Source organism: Drosophila innubila (genome assembly GCF_004354385.1).
Source record: "Drosophila innubila isolate TH190305 chromosome 2L unlocalized genomic scaffold, UK_Dinn_1.0 4_B_2L, whole genome shotgun sequence".
Lineage (NCBI taxonomy): Eukaryota > Metazoa > Arthropoda > Insecta > Diptera > Drosophilidae > Drosophila > Drosophila innubila.
This window is the reverse complement of record NW_022995372.1, coordinates 19,918,380-19,932,237: the sequence shown is the minus strand read 5'-3', so window position 1 is coordinate 19,932,237 and position 13,858 is coordinate 19,918,380. Positions and strand designations below refer to the sequence as shown.

Here is a 13,858-nt window from a genome sequence, read left to right as displayed (position 1 = left end):
TAACTAGTTTGGATTAAATTGAACAGAAAACTTTTAAAATGTGTATTTACTTAAATAATTAAAAAAAATAATATAGCTATAATTTTTTTTTTTTATCAAAATTACTTGGTTGTTTGCTGCTTCTAGTCCATGTTAAGTATCTTAAGAACAAAGAAATCGAGAAGTTTGCACTGTTTCTGAGTAAGGATTGGGTTTATTAAACATATGAATTTCCAACAATGGTTTTTGTTATTTCTTTTCGGCTAATTCCATTGTTAACTTTACACCTTTTACTACTTATTATATTTGGTTTCGATTTTGCTATGAATGTATGAAAATCTCTGGCAAAATCCATTATTTTGAAAAAGAGCTGCCACGATATGATCTCAGGTGAGCCCAAGGCTCTATGGCGAAAGCCATCTCCATTACGCAACAGATGCGATTAGATCGAAACCATATGTGTATGCCACATAAGTAAGACTACCTACAATCGATCGAGAAGAGAACTGAGAAGAACACGAAAGGGGGAAACCCATTTGTAATTGAATAATGGCAAAGTGAGGCAGCTCAGTTTCTTCTGGGACACATCTTGACGGGGTGTAAATTGAGCTATAATCAATGTGCGACGATCAAAAAGAATCCTGCGAATCCTTTCTCTATTTTTGCTTTTCAGCCAGCTCATGTTTACCAAAAGGTGCCGAAAATAGGCAAAAGGCTTGAGAGGAACCCTTCGATCCAAAGCACACACATGCAATTGGATTTATTGGGGATTATAAAGAATAGAGCCAAATTAGTTATATATATATTTCGAGCTCGAGTTCATTGTGCAGGCGGCAAATTAATTGCATTTTCTGGGCAGAAATTTGATATTTTATAAATGCCGCCTACAATCGAGTAGCGAAAAATGTTGAAATTCTAAACTTGAGCAACCTTTGTGCCCTTTCCCTTTTTGATATGAATTTTTTTTTTGTAAATTAATTATGTGCATTATGTGCTAATTAATAATATTTAATAAACAAGCAACGCACTTCAAAGTGAAAGTGCCTAACTAGTAAGATTGATCACAGATAGAGAGGGAGAGAGAGAGAGAGAATGAGAGAGAGAGAAAGGCCACACAGAAGCATCGGCTTCTGGATTAGGCACATGACATAGTCACGTATCTACATCTACACATCTGCCATTGTCCAGCCACTGCACCGCAAAATGTCTCGAGAGCCAGTGACAGAAATAAACACACACATACGTTAAACAATTCCAAAGATGAAGATAAGTTCATCATCAAACCAGTCCAGTCACAGTCCCAGTCCCAGATACTCGTCCTGTGTCTCTCTTCTCTCGTCTCTGGTCAGAGTGTTGACGTTTTGTAGGCGGTGCCTTGAGTGCCGTTTAAACGCTCATAATGCCGCCGTCCCAGCCACAACTTATCGACAGATTCATATCGTCTCAGTCTGTGTGTGTGTGTGCCACAGTCAGGAGGCAGTTCTTATGGCCGTCTTTACCGCAGCGCTTAAGTTGCCGCTTTTCTGGTTTCTCTTTCGAGTTTTGAGTTTTGCCGCAGGATCTGCGATAAATCACTTTGTACATCAGAATCAATAAAAACCGAATGCAGCAAGGGAAGGTGTATAAATTGAAATGTTGATGTCTTCATCAACAACATGAGCGGCATTTGATCTGAGCATTCGTTACACTCATGTAGGTCCAACATTTGATGTGCAGGTAGATCTCAAACTTTGGGTTGAGTCATTTGCTTGATTTATGTGCTAAGTAAATGAAATGTATTGCTCGTTAATTTTACATGTACAAGTTTGCTTAATTGCATGCTGTTGATGAATTATTACTATTATATACGGTTTTAATAGTGTCGAACGTTTTATATGCTTGCTTGCAATTTGAACTTGCCGCTAAATTAATGCATTGCGCTTGGTAGCTGGGCCACACTGTCTGCTTGGCTGCACTTTGTGACTTTTTTCGGTATATTTTGTAGTTTTAGATTTTGGTACTTCCTATTCTCAACTGGTCACACCAGTAGCAGCGCGAAATTTAAACTTTGTTTGATTTAGCAATAATTTGGCAAAAAATAAACAATTTTATGAACATTATGAAAGACGAACTTAATTATAAATGCTGGGAGTTCGTTGTGCCTCAGAGGGGAAGTTGTCTAACAAAGTTTAATTTAGTGGAATTTAAGAAATTAATATATTAAATAAATTCTATCTTAAAAATTATGAAATATTAAAGTAAAGTTTGTTTTTAAACTTTGTTTATAATCTACTATTTTTGACAATTCAACTAAAATAGTACGGCTTGCCAGATCGGAAATGTTTTTCTGAGACTAACCTTTTGGACAAGGTGGCAGCTCCAAAGTACCACTGTAGCAAGCGTCAGCTGTCCGCCTTTTTGTTTGAAATGAAGTAACATTTTTTTGATCTAAGTAGCCAATTATTAAAAGGCAACACATTTTCGGTTTGTTTGCCTGCTACACTCCCAAAATTAATTGTGTGCGTGTAAATGTAAAAGGTAAGTTAGTTTTTTTCAAAGCAACTCCAAAGCAACGCCACGCGGGCTGCACAAGGGCAACAACATCAGCCAAAGCAACAACTACAACAACAGACATTTACGCGGGCTCTAATATATTTGAAAGGCGGGCATCGTCAAGTATTTTGGCCAACGCCCAGCGATCTTGTATCCATTGATAGGATTTTAAATTAAATGGTCGATTAACGAGACCAATAGACAATTGAAGCGAGCGTTTCATTGTCTTTGTGTATGTGTGTGATCTTGGTGCTGTGCCATGTCGAAAATAGCAGCCATTGACAACGCACACTATCTATGTATCTATTGCTGGCTAAAACCGTGACAGAAGTAATGGCGTTACACAGCTGGCCGCCACTACATCATCATCAAGATTATCAACATTGTCACATAATCAAAACAAATTCAACAAATCAAAACATTAATCAATTGCCCATTTTGCAGCAATCAAAATTCTCTGTGGAAACGTTATGGCACAGATTACAACTGAAAAAAGGACAACGGCAGCGATGCGTTCACATGCGACACCCGTTGCAGCCTCTGCCGCTGCCTCTGCCTCAGCTTCTGCTTCAGCTGCTGCCTCTGCCGCCAAGGAGAATGCGCGACAACGTGCAACTCCATCGAATGGTAAAGGCATCGAAATCTTGGACTTTCATGAATCCTGGCTAGAAGAAGTTGAGCTCTATAAGGATAAACTGGTCACGTGCAAGCAACTCTCTCATCATAATCATCAATCCAATCATCAATCGACACATAACTACAATTATAATAGCCCTCGAAGGCTCTCCAGTCAAATGCGTAGCTCGGCCGGACACGCTCCAATGACATCTCCACCAAAATCACCGAAAGGTCAACAACAACAACAACAAAAATCACCGCCATCGCCAAGGCGTTCTAAGGTAACGGATGCTTCGGCTGCTGCCCTTGCCACTGCAGCACCCGCCAAGTCGCCGCCACCGCGTATCACACCCAAGTTGAACCCTGTGCCAGCGCCAGTTGTTGGCGTGCTACAGTCTGAGCCATATAAAAAAGTTCAGGTGCGTATTATCATCAAGTACATGTTGGAATCTAACTAACAGCTCTGTCTTTCTGATAGTTTATAGTTCATCAGTTAATCTAAATATTCTTCGCATTTAATCAAGTCTACTAAATTTTCGTTTATCACTGTTATACTTTGCATGATTGTTAGTTGCATTTTCCATAAAATATTTTTTTCTTGGAGTAAATTTGCTTCTTAGTCGATGTTCTTAAATTAGAACTTCCACAAAAATTATATATTTCATTTAACACTTAATACTTTGTCTCCAAGAAAGAAAAAAGAATCCGATAATATACAGTAAATGCATGATTTAATTGGTCGATTTATTTAGAATAAGTAACCTAAAATTATTAAATTCAAATCCTGAGAATTCTATTTCATTTTAAATTTATTTTAAGATTTTTGATACTTTACCTCATAATATTAAAAGGGAAATAAAATTAAAAAAAAAATAACTATCTTTAACGCGTATGAAAATGAAATTAATGTAAACTTTTATTTTAAAAAATATTTATAATGCAATTTAAAGTGGAAATACTTGTCATTTTTGCAATGTTCAGTTAAACATAAAAAATACATTTTTTTGTCAACATGTCTTAACTAGAAATAGATATTAAACATTCTTAATTTTTTTTTATCACTTTTTATATGAATAAAAAAGAACAGAAATTTGAAATGTTCCCAAATTGTAAGATTGATTATACTTTAAATAGCATATCTGAAAATGATTGGAAAAGTAAAGCTGAGCTTAAAATATTTCTGCATGAATATTCAACTCTCGGCTTGCCGAAATATGCATTATTGTTCTTGTTAATTGTTAATCGTTAAATGTTTCATGTTTTTGTTATTGTTTTTGTGGCTGTTCCCCCTTCCAATTGCTTTGGCTGCAATGCTAACACACAGATGCTTTTAAAGCGTGCACGTGAAGATGCTCTTGCCAAAAATGCAACGAATAGCAACGGCAACGGCAACAGCAGCAGCTGTAAGCGTTCTAATACCGGCACGAGCTGCCATAGTCCTCCAAGGAGTGGATTGGCCAAAAGCTCCAGTGCGACGACTATTAAGGCATCCAGCAAGATAGTTGTTAATACGTTCCATGGCAGCAGCATGCTGAATGGACAGCAACACGATGAAAAAAGCAAAATATTAACCCAAAATGGTCTGACCAAATCAGCAGCATCGGCCCTGGAGACAAGCCTCTATGCATCTCTGTATGCGCAACCATCGCAGTTACCACTTCAATACGTTGGATCACGTATCGCCTCTGGTGAACACAATAATTACATGGGCGTCACACTAAATAAGTGTGTCAGCATTAACCATGAGGGTCGTCAAAACGATGATGATCCCTGTGCTGGTAATTTACAATGTTACTCGTAATAAACGAACAATTTGAATACGCAATTAATGTTTTAATCCTTGTGGCAGCCATTGACGAAATAACCAGCTATGATGACTCCGATTCGGAGGAAGACTATGTGGGCACTCCATTCTATGTAGACGACGACAACGACGAGACAAGCCAGAGCCGACACATTCGTCTAAAACTGGACAAAGTGCCATCAAAGGCCTCAGTGGCAACCACAACCACTGCAGATTCTGAAGCATCTGTATACTATAGGCCAGAGGCAATATTGTCACCCAGCTTGTTCCCAAATGTGCCACCATATCTGAACTTCACTTCGCATGCAGACAAGGGTCCTCCCATGCCTGCCGCTCTGCACCGTGTCCTTAAATGGAAGCTTAGTCCAGTCATGCCCAAGATCGTAAAGCGTGTCGTTCTTAATTCGGGATTTCGTATTATCAAAAGTAAGTTATTGATCTATTTTAAGATTAATCTACTATTTAATAAATTATTTATTTCATTAATGGATTTATCTACAGGAACAATTATTCCTTAGCTTTCATTTCAATCTAATTTATATATAGTTTATAATTTACATTTATTTATTTTTTTATCTATAGATACAACCGATTGGATGGCCGTTTGGGAAAAGCACATGAAGAGTCCTGGTTTCCGTACCATACGCTCTCACCAGAAGTACAATCATATGCCAGGATCGTTTCGTATTGGACGAAAGGACACAATGTGGCGTAGCATTGCCTGCAATATGAAGAAATTCGGCAAAAAGGAATTTGGCATTATGCAAAAGTTAGTAGCTAAGTCAGAATATGAAACAGAAAGTTTATTTTAATTCTCAAATTTGATTAGATCGTACATAATGCCGGATGATTTGGAGAATCTGCGCCAGGTGTGGCCAAAGAATGCCTCCAAGCTTACCAAATGGATTGTTAAACCGCCAGCAAGTGCTCGAGGCACTGGCATCCGCATCGTTAACAAATGGAGTCAGTTTCCCAAGGATCGTCCACTGGTTGTCCAAAAGTAGGTGGAACATTAAATGCCATCCGTACATTTTAAATGAATCCAATCTAATTTACAGGTATATTGAACGTCCACTACTGATCAATGACAACAAGTTCGACATGCGACTTTATGTGGTGCTAACGTCCATAAATCCTCTGCGTATCTACATGTTCAAGGATGGATTAGCTCGCTTTGCATCGGTCAAGTACAGTTCGGAGCTCGGGAATCTGGATGAGCGCTGCATGCATCTGACCAATTACAGCATCAATAAATTCTCACAGAATTATGCGAAGAATGAGGATTTCAATGCTTGCCAGGGCCACAAGTGGACCTTGCAATCGTTGTGGTCCTGCCTGGAGAATCGTGGCGTTAACACAAAACGCCTTTGGGCCACGCTGAGGAATTTGATCATCAGAGGTATTATAAGCGGTGAATCGGGCCTTAATCGAATGTATCGACAGAATGTTAACTTCCGGTACAATTGTTACGAACTATTTGGATTTGATGTTCTGCTTGACGAGAATCTCGTGCCGTGGTTGTTGGAAATTAACATTTCGCCATCGCTGCATTCAGAGCTGCCGCTCGACTTGCATGTGAAAGGACCAATGATACAAGCAGTTCTCAATACCGCGTTATACCAGGTGCCGCCCAAGCTGAACGAACGACAGCAGCAGGAGATACTTGAGGAACTGCAGCTGGAGGGACCACTGGTGCATGACAAGCGCATCTTCACTACTTGCCTAACTGCCGAAGAGGTGCGCAAACATAATCATTTCACCAGTCGTGCAATTGAGTTCCGTGAGGAGTATGTGGACACCATACTGGACAATCTACTGCCAGACGATGTGCGTTGTCTCATCGTTGCTGAGGATGAGCTGGCTCGATGTAAGCCTCTGGAGCGCATCTTTCCCACTCCAGGCACACACACGTTCCTCCCGTACTTTGAGAACGCTCGTTATTACAACCGCCTGCTAGATGCTTGGGAAACCAAGTATGGCAGGAACCGTGAAGTGGGAATTGCGTTATTATCACGCCTGTGCAAGGAAAAATACCACTTACAAGTCTCCGAGGCAGCCATGGAAAAGGTAAAAAAGTTAATTTATTTATCTGACATTCAGCTGGATTAACATTCTTTCTCTAAACAGGAACCTAATGTGGCCCTTACCGAAATTGACATGCTGCATGTGAAAAAGGACGAAATTTTGGACAACCCGACAAATCTTCCAATAATCAAGACTGCTGAAAACAGTGAAGTGTCGATTACTGGCCAAAATACCAGAAGTCAAGAACCGGTCATTGATCAGTAAAACCTCAAGACTGAATGTAAATAGAACTGGCGTTTATATACGAAAAAATAGCCCCTCTCTGTTTGTTTAATCGTGTATTACGACAGACACACAAAACTGCAGTCTTTTAACAAATTTACGTTCAATATCTAAATAAAGTTCAAACATTTCTGGTTATTTCTACAAAAAAAAAAACAAATTTAAACAAATTTTGGAGGGAAAATTGAACAAATATCGATAAAGCAAAGTTATTGTAATGAATTAAAAAATATATATCATAAAATCGAGAAAATTCAAACAAAAACTCCGCAACAATTTAAAAAAATTCTAGCTTCAAAATTAAGAAAAATTCCAATTTAGTTGAATTTTCAAAGTTGCAACTAAATTTTTTTTTATTAAATTAGAACAAGTTGCCAGATTGGGATATTTCTGTAGGGTGGCAGCCCCAATTAGAACAAGTTGCCAGATCGGGAAATTTCTTATAAAAGTGCATTCGCACGACGACGACGACGTCTCGTTCTAGAACGAAAACGCGAAATTGTTATTAAAAAGTGAGCAGGCGTAGAATTACGAGCAAGAACCCGGTCACCACTACAAATGCAAGTGCAAGTGAACGCCAAGTAACAGCAACAAATTGCGCGTGAGATTTAGATAGCTTCCTGAGTAGCGTCACGTAGACGGCAAGCAACTTGCAAATCGATATTCACACTCACACACACAAGTACACACAGTGCAAACAGTATGGAAAACACATTAGAAGGCGGCGGCGCTGATGGCGAAAATAACATTTTGCCGCTACCCGCCATGTGTCCGGACACTGACAGCAGCACTACACCAGCCACCGCCCCCGCCCCTGCAATCACCGAATCAGCGGTAAGAATACTTGAGCGTTATATCTCATAATCTACCGCTCAATTTTTGCGCCCCATACTTTTCTTATCCATTTCTTCTACTCACACAGACAATGATAAGCAGCAGTAGCGACGCAGAAGTTGCTGCGGCGTCATCGGTGACGACAAACAACCACACAAATTTGCACATGGAGAATGAAGAAGAAGATGAAGGGAGCAGCATATTGGGCACAGAGCACCACCACAACAACAACAACAATAATAATAATAATGAGAATAGCACGAAAACAATACAACAAACACAACAGCTGTTAGGGGGTGGAGATGGCAATGCAAATACCACAACATCTAAAACAACAGCAACAACAACTAAAACAACAGCAACTACAACAAATAATGTCAAAGTGACGGAAACAGCGCCGACTGCGACGGTAATGAAGGCAGCGGCAGCGGCGTCTGCCGATTCAGACAGCAACAAAACGGGTAAGCAAAGTTGCCAAGTGCATTTATTTGGTTCCCTTTCTGTTTGTTTTTGTTTTGATGCATGATCCAATTTGTTTTCGTCTCTGGCAGAGCGCAATCACAAGAAGAAGAAAAAAGATAAGGAACGTGAACGAGATGAAGATAAGCGACACAACAATAACAGCAGCAGCAGTAGCAGCGATCCACGCAAGGATCGTGAGAGCAATATGAGCAAGAGCACCAGCGGCAGCGGCAGCAAGTCCAATACAAATCGACACAGCAGCGACTACAAGCCGAGTTCCAGTTCCTCATCTTCAAGCAGTTCCCGCAACAAAGATAAAAAGCAACACCGAAGCGATCGAGACCGGGAACGTGAACGGGAACGAGATCGAGAGAAGGTACGTGTAATGAAAAGAGAATAAAATTACAGCTGCGTTTGCAGTCAATTATTATTACTCAACCAATAATAAAAATAATGATTAAAAACAGATACCATCGTCATCATCGAGTTGCTCATCGAATTCGCATTCACATCGACGACGGAGCTCCGACAGCAGCCGCGGCAGCAGCAACAACAGTTCCAGCAAGCTGTCGCTCATCAAAGAGGAGAAGGACAAGGATAAGGAAAAGGGGAAAGAGAAAGAGAAGCAATCGATTGAAGTGGCAACAGTTGAGCAGCACATCAAAATGGAGGAAAAGGTGGAAAAAGAGCCTGCAATATTAACAGTACTTACTAACAATAAAAACATCAAGACGGAAAGTGAGATCAAAAAGGAACCAATAACTGAAACGAAGCCTTTGCTCAATGGAGATGCTTTCAAAGCAGTGATAAAAACTCGCGAAGAAGTCACGCGACAATTGAGCTTTAATTCATCAGATGCTGTGAAGACCAAGGAGAATAACACAACCAACATTTCGTCATCCGTTTTAATGCCTTCACCGGCGCCAAAGACATCGACGTCGTCGTCTTCGTTCAATCATTCCTCCTCCAGTTGCAGTGCACGCAAATCGTCGTCCTCCTCCTCATCCACCTCATCGAGCAGTCATCACAAGACATCATCCTCGTCCTCCTCTTCATCGTCGTCACGGCACTCGTCATCCTTCTCCTCGCGTGACTGTTCCAAATGCTATAAACGCTCGAAGATCCGACGCAGCAGCGTTGGCGTTCAATGCGTTCAACATGCGCCCATTTCAGGCGCCTGGCAGACTGTCCAAAGTTTACCGCCGCCATCGGCTGCAAATCGAAAGGCTCCCGTTGGTCTCGAAAATCTAAAATACGGACAATACTTTCAAGTGGAACAGTATCCGAATGGAGGTGCATCGGTTGTGCATCTGTATCAGCATGAAATTGATGCACTCTCCCCGGACGAAATGGAGCAGCTGGTGGATGAGTTTTTCAGCGTATGCTTTGCTGAGGATGAGCAGGGTTATGCGCACCATGTGATGGGCATTGTGCACGATGCCGCGCGCTATATACCCGATCTCCTGGAGCACATGGCCGAGAACTATTCAACGCTCACCGTCAAGGCGGGCGTTCTTGGTCGCAACTCCGACATTGAGACCTGCACCATGGCCCAGTATAATGAACAGGTGAGTCAGAGTTTTGCAAATTATTAGAATCATACTTATGATCTTCATTCCTTGCAGGTGGTGCGCAACTATTGCCAGGGCACATTTCGTTATGGACCATTGCACCAGATCAGTCTGGTGGGCAAAGTGCACGAGGAGGTAGGCGGCTATTTTCCGGATCTGCTTGGTCGCATCGAGCAGAATCCATTTCTATGCAAGGCAAGTATTTAGAAATATCTTCAAGTTGATTTTTTACCAACTGTTGTTCCTCCAAACAGACAATGCCTTGGGGTGTCAATTCCATACTGCAAACGGATCCACGCCAGTCAAACGATGGCCCAATCCTGTGGATTCGCGCTGGCGAGCAACTGGTGCCCACGGCGGAGTTGAACAGCAAGACGCCACTCAAGCGACAGCGGTAAGTGTGGAATTTTAACATTAACTAAATGCAAACTAATTAACAACTAATTCAACCAGTCTGCACTTTGAAATTAATTTGTTATTGTAAGAAATAATAATATTTCCATTAATAAAAATAGCTGCTCTTAGTTATAATACTTCTTTGTCTATTAATTTATTATATTAACAAAACAATTGAAATAGTATTTATATTGTTAACTAATATGCACGTTTTAAGATCTGTCAATTACCACATAAATTATTGCATTAATTGCATAATATAAAACTAGAGTTTTTGTTAAATTACGCCAAATTAAAGCAATGATTTAGTTGTGTTGTATTGTATTAGCGCATTAAAGCGAATTATATAAATCTATTTGTAATTTTCTCTCAATTTTAATTGTAATCAATAATAATATTAATCGTATTTTGCAGCACTCGCATTAATGAGCTGCGCAACCTGCAGTATCTGCCACGTCTGTCGGAGGCTCGTGAAACAATGATTGAGGATCGTACCAAGGCGCATGCGGATCATGTGGGGCATGGACATGAGCGCATTACCACCGCTGCAGTTGGTAATGAGATATTGCCAATACAATAATTCACAACATTTGTTTACCATTTATAATTGTCTCTATTGCTATTTAATTTACTTATGACAAGTACATATTTAATTTCTCGAAACTTTTCTGATTCTATTGCTTCACAGGTATTCTTAAGGCTGTGCATTGTGGACAATCCTATAACCAAAATCGTATCACTAAAGATGTGGTCGCCTTCGCCGCTCAGGACTTTAATACGTTGGTGGAAATGCTGCAATTGGATCTCCATGAGCCGCCAATATCGCAGTGTGTGCAGTGGATTGAGGACGCCAAATTAAATCAGTTACGCCGTGATGGCATTCGTTATGCTCGCATCCAGCTGTGCGACAATGATATCTACTTTCTGCCGCGCAACATCATTCACCAGTTTCGCACCGTGACGGCTGTAACGAGCATTGGTAGATTTATCCCATTAACAACTTGTTATCTTATTAATTGTCTGTTCTTATATAGCTTGGCACTTGCGTCTGCGTCAGTATTATCCCGGCCAGGAGGTGATTAACGAGAAGAACAATCCCGTGTTGGCCGAGACACCGCATTACAAAGAGAAGCAAACAATTTTGCCCAATCCTATTGGTCACGATGAACCTGGTAAAAAGACGCCTTCAAAGCGCACACACGATGGCAAAGCGAAGCGTAAACCTATTGATCTGGAGGGCAAGGAGCGACGTTCCAGCGAAAGCAGCCAGGAGGATCATTCAACAGCAAGCTCATCGCCCACACAGCAAACCAAAAGTAACAACAGCAACAACAACAACAACGCCAGCAGCACCAGCAGCTGCAGCAACAACACACCTAAAAAGAAATCGAACAAAGACGACTCCAAGATAGACATGCGCAAAATGGTTTTGGATCACACATATAAACTAAAAGCGGCGGCATCAGCGGTCACATCGCTGGATAAGGATAGTAAGCTGTCGAACAAGGACAAGTCCAGTCGTGATAAAGATAAGGAAAAAGACAAAGATAATAATAAAGATAAGAATAAGGAAAAGGAGCGCAGTAAAAGGGAAAATAAATTGGAAGTGACAACGCCAACAGTTTCTCCTTCTCCTGCGAAGATGCCACGCCTCGCTAGTGAAGATAACACGGCAACAGCTGCTAATGCTCCTCCTCCTGCTCCAACTGACTCAAGTGCAGTTGCCAATGTTGCAACGCCACTGCCAGCCATGCTGCCGGCATTGCCGCTGCTGCCTCTAGTGCCTCAAACACCCTTCATGCATCGCGAAGCGTACGTCAACAGTTTGAATCAAAAGGAGCCCGAAATCAAAATACAACTTAAAATGGTATCCGATGAGCCGACGGTCACTGAAGTCAATCGCAAAATTGAAGTCCCCCCAGCACCACCAACACCACCAGCACCGATGACACCATCCTCGCCGCCAACGATAATTCCACCCGATCCAGTTGAAGATGTAGGCAATGAGTTAATTGTGGAGAGCACACCACAATTGGATGTGGATCACGAGGAGGAGGTGATCGAGCTTTGCGAAGAGGTTATACCTTTGGATATACCGCCACCAGCTCCAACTCCAGCTCCAAAACCAACGCCAATTCCAATGCCAATGCCAACAACAACAATGCCTGTGATGCGCCTTACACAGCCACCATTACCAACAACTGCACCACAAGTTGTCAAGGTTGTGCTGCCAGCTTCATCGTTGACGCCCTTGGTGGGTCGCCTGTCAGCTGTGGTCTTGACGCCTCCATTGCCGCCAATGCCATTGCCACCACCACCGCCGCCGCCACCACCACCATCAGGAACGGCAGCAGCAGCGGCAGCAACAGTTGTTGCCACAACAGCTGTCAACAGAAGCGCCAGCATGCAGAAAAGAACAACAACAAACACCAGCACCGGCACCACCTACAAAACGTTCAATTTGCCCTCGCACAAGATCATTTTAGCCGGCAGTAGAGCTGCAGCCAAAACGACGTCCGTAAAACCAGTCGATCTACTTGGTTCGATAATGGCCAGCATGGACAATAAGCCCAGTATAATAACAAGCTCAAGCAGCTCCTTCCTCCTCCTCCTCCTCCTCCTCTTCCTCGGCAAATGCAACTGCAACTGCGTCAGCGTCCGCCTCAGTCAACAACAACAGCAGCAACAGCTCGACAACAAACACTTCGCTGTCATCCTATGCCAACTCCAATAACAGCTATTGAGTGTGTAGCAGCTGCAGCAAAGAGGCTCCACAATTAACATTATTAATTAATGCAGCTACAAATTGTTGCTAATTGTTTTCTGTACATTTGTTCGTTTCGGCAACTTGAGAAAAACTTGGAAAAGCGTCTAACGCAATTGAGAACTTAACGAGTTAGCCCACAAATCGTTTATTGTATATATAGCAAAAGGGAAATAAGTACATAAAACAGATAAACACACACCACACCACTTACACACCCACACACTCTATATCTATTATATTTGATAACTGTAGAAAATTAAGCTCAAAAAATGCTAAACCCTTTTTAGACATGTAGATTTTTAATTTATTATCGCAGGCACTTTAAGATACACACATTGGCAACAGATAGACAAACTTTGAGATACTTTAATAATATATACATATGGATATGTATCTGTAAATTGTTCATATACTGTGCGCGCACATTGACAGAGTATTTTTTCTACAAGTCAAAAAGAGTGCAAAAGCGCCCAGTAATTAATGGTTCTGAATTATTTTAATTTTTTTTTTGTCATTTGACATTTTTGAAGTGTTTTGAGACACCACCCATATATATATCGATAATTATATATATACATATATATATAC

General features: G+C 41.1%; 2 protein-coding genes across 2 annotated transcripts; both read left to right on the top strand.

The window, feature by feature from the left end:
- The first annotated feature begins 2,346 nt into the window (after positions 1 to 2,346).
- Positions 2,347 to 7,396, top strand: LOC117781213 (tubulin polyglutamylase TTLL4). Its single transcript, XM_034617966.1, has 8 exons — positions 2,347 to 2,496; positions 2,956 to 3,548; positions 4,454 to 4,907; positions 4,979 to 5,359; positions 5,516 to 5,702; positions 5,763 to 5,933; positions 5,992 to 7,000; positions 7,061 to 7,396. The coding sequence occupies exons 2-8, from the start codon at positions 2,982 to 2,984 to the stop codon at positions 7,220 to 7,222; spliced, it is 2,931 nt and encodes a 976-aa protein (XP_034473857.1). The 5' UTR covers positions 2,347 to 2,496; positions 2,956 to 2,981; the 3' UTR covers positions 7,223 to 7,396.
- A 299-nt stretch (positions 7,397 to 7,695) lies between these two features.
- On the top strand, positions 7,696 to 13,558 carry LOC117782242. Its single transcript, XM_034619280.1, has 9 exons — positions 7,696 to 8,074; positions 8,163 to 8,535; positions 8,626 to 8,912; positions 9,004 to 10,104; positions 10,162 to 10,302; positions 10,362 to 10,501; positions 10,918 to 11,057; positions 11,192 to 11,482; positions 11,538 to 13,558. The coding sequence occupies exons 1-9, from the start codon at positions 7,943 to 7,945 to the stop codon at positions 13,235 to 13,237; spliced, it is 4,305 nt and encodes a 1,434-aa protein (XP_034475171.1). The 5' UTR covers positions 7,696 to 7,942; the 3' UTR covers positions 13,238 to 13,558.
- The last annotated feature ends 300 nt before the right edge of the window (positions 13,559 to 13,858 follow it).

What these genes read in the sequence shown, in the direction of transcription:
- LOC117781213 (XM_034617966.1), top strand. Translation starts at nt 2,982, where the DNA reads ATGGCACAGATTACAACTGAAAAAAGGACAACGGCAGCGATGCGTTCA. An exon ending in CGATGATGATCCCTGTGCTG is followed by an intron (nt 4,908 to 4,978) that starts GTAATTTACAAT and finishes TCCTTGTGGCAG; the next exon opens with CCATTGACGAAATAACCAGC. An exon ending in CGTCCACTGGTTGTCCAAAA is followed by an intron (nt 5,934 to 5,991) that starts GTAGGTGGAACA and finishes TCTAATTTACAG; the next exon opens with GTATATTGAACGTCCACTAC.
- LOC117782242 (XM_034619280.1), top strand. Translation starts at nt 7,943, where the DNA reads ATGGAAAACACATTAGAAGGCGGCGGCGCTGATGGCGAAAATAACATT. An exon ending in ACGCCACTCAAGCGACAGCG is followed by an intron (nt 10,502 to 10,917) that starts GTAAGTGTGGAA and finishes CGTATTTTGCAG; the next exon opens with CACTCGCATTAATGAGCTGC. An exon ending in GACGGCTGTAACGAGCATTG is followed by an intron (nt 11,483 to 11,537) that starts GTAGATTTATCC and finishes GTTCTTATATAG; the next exon opens with CTTGGCACTTGCGTCTGCGT.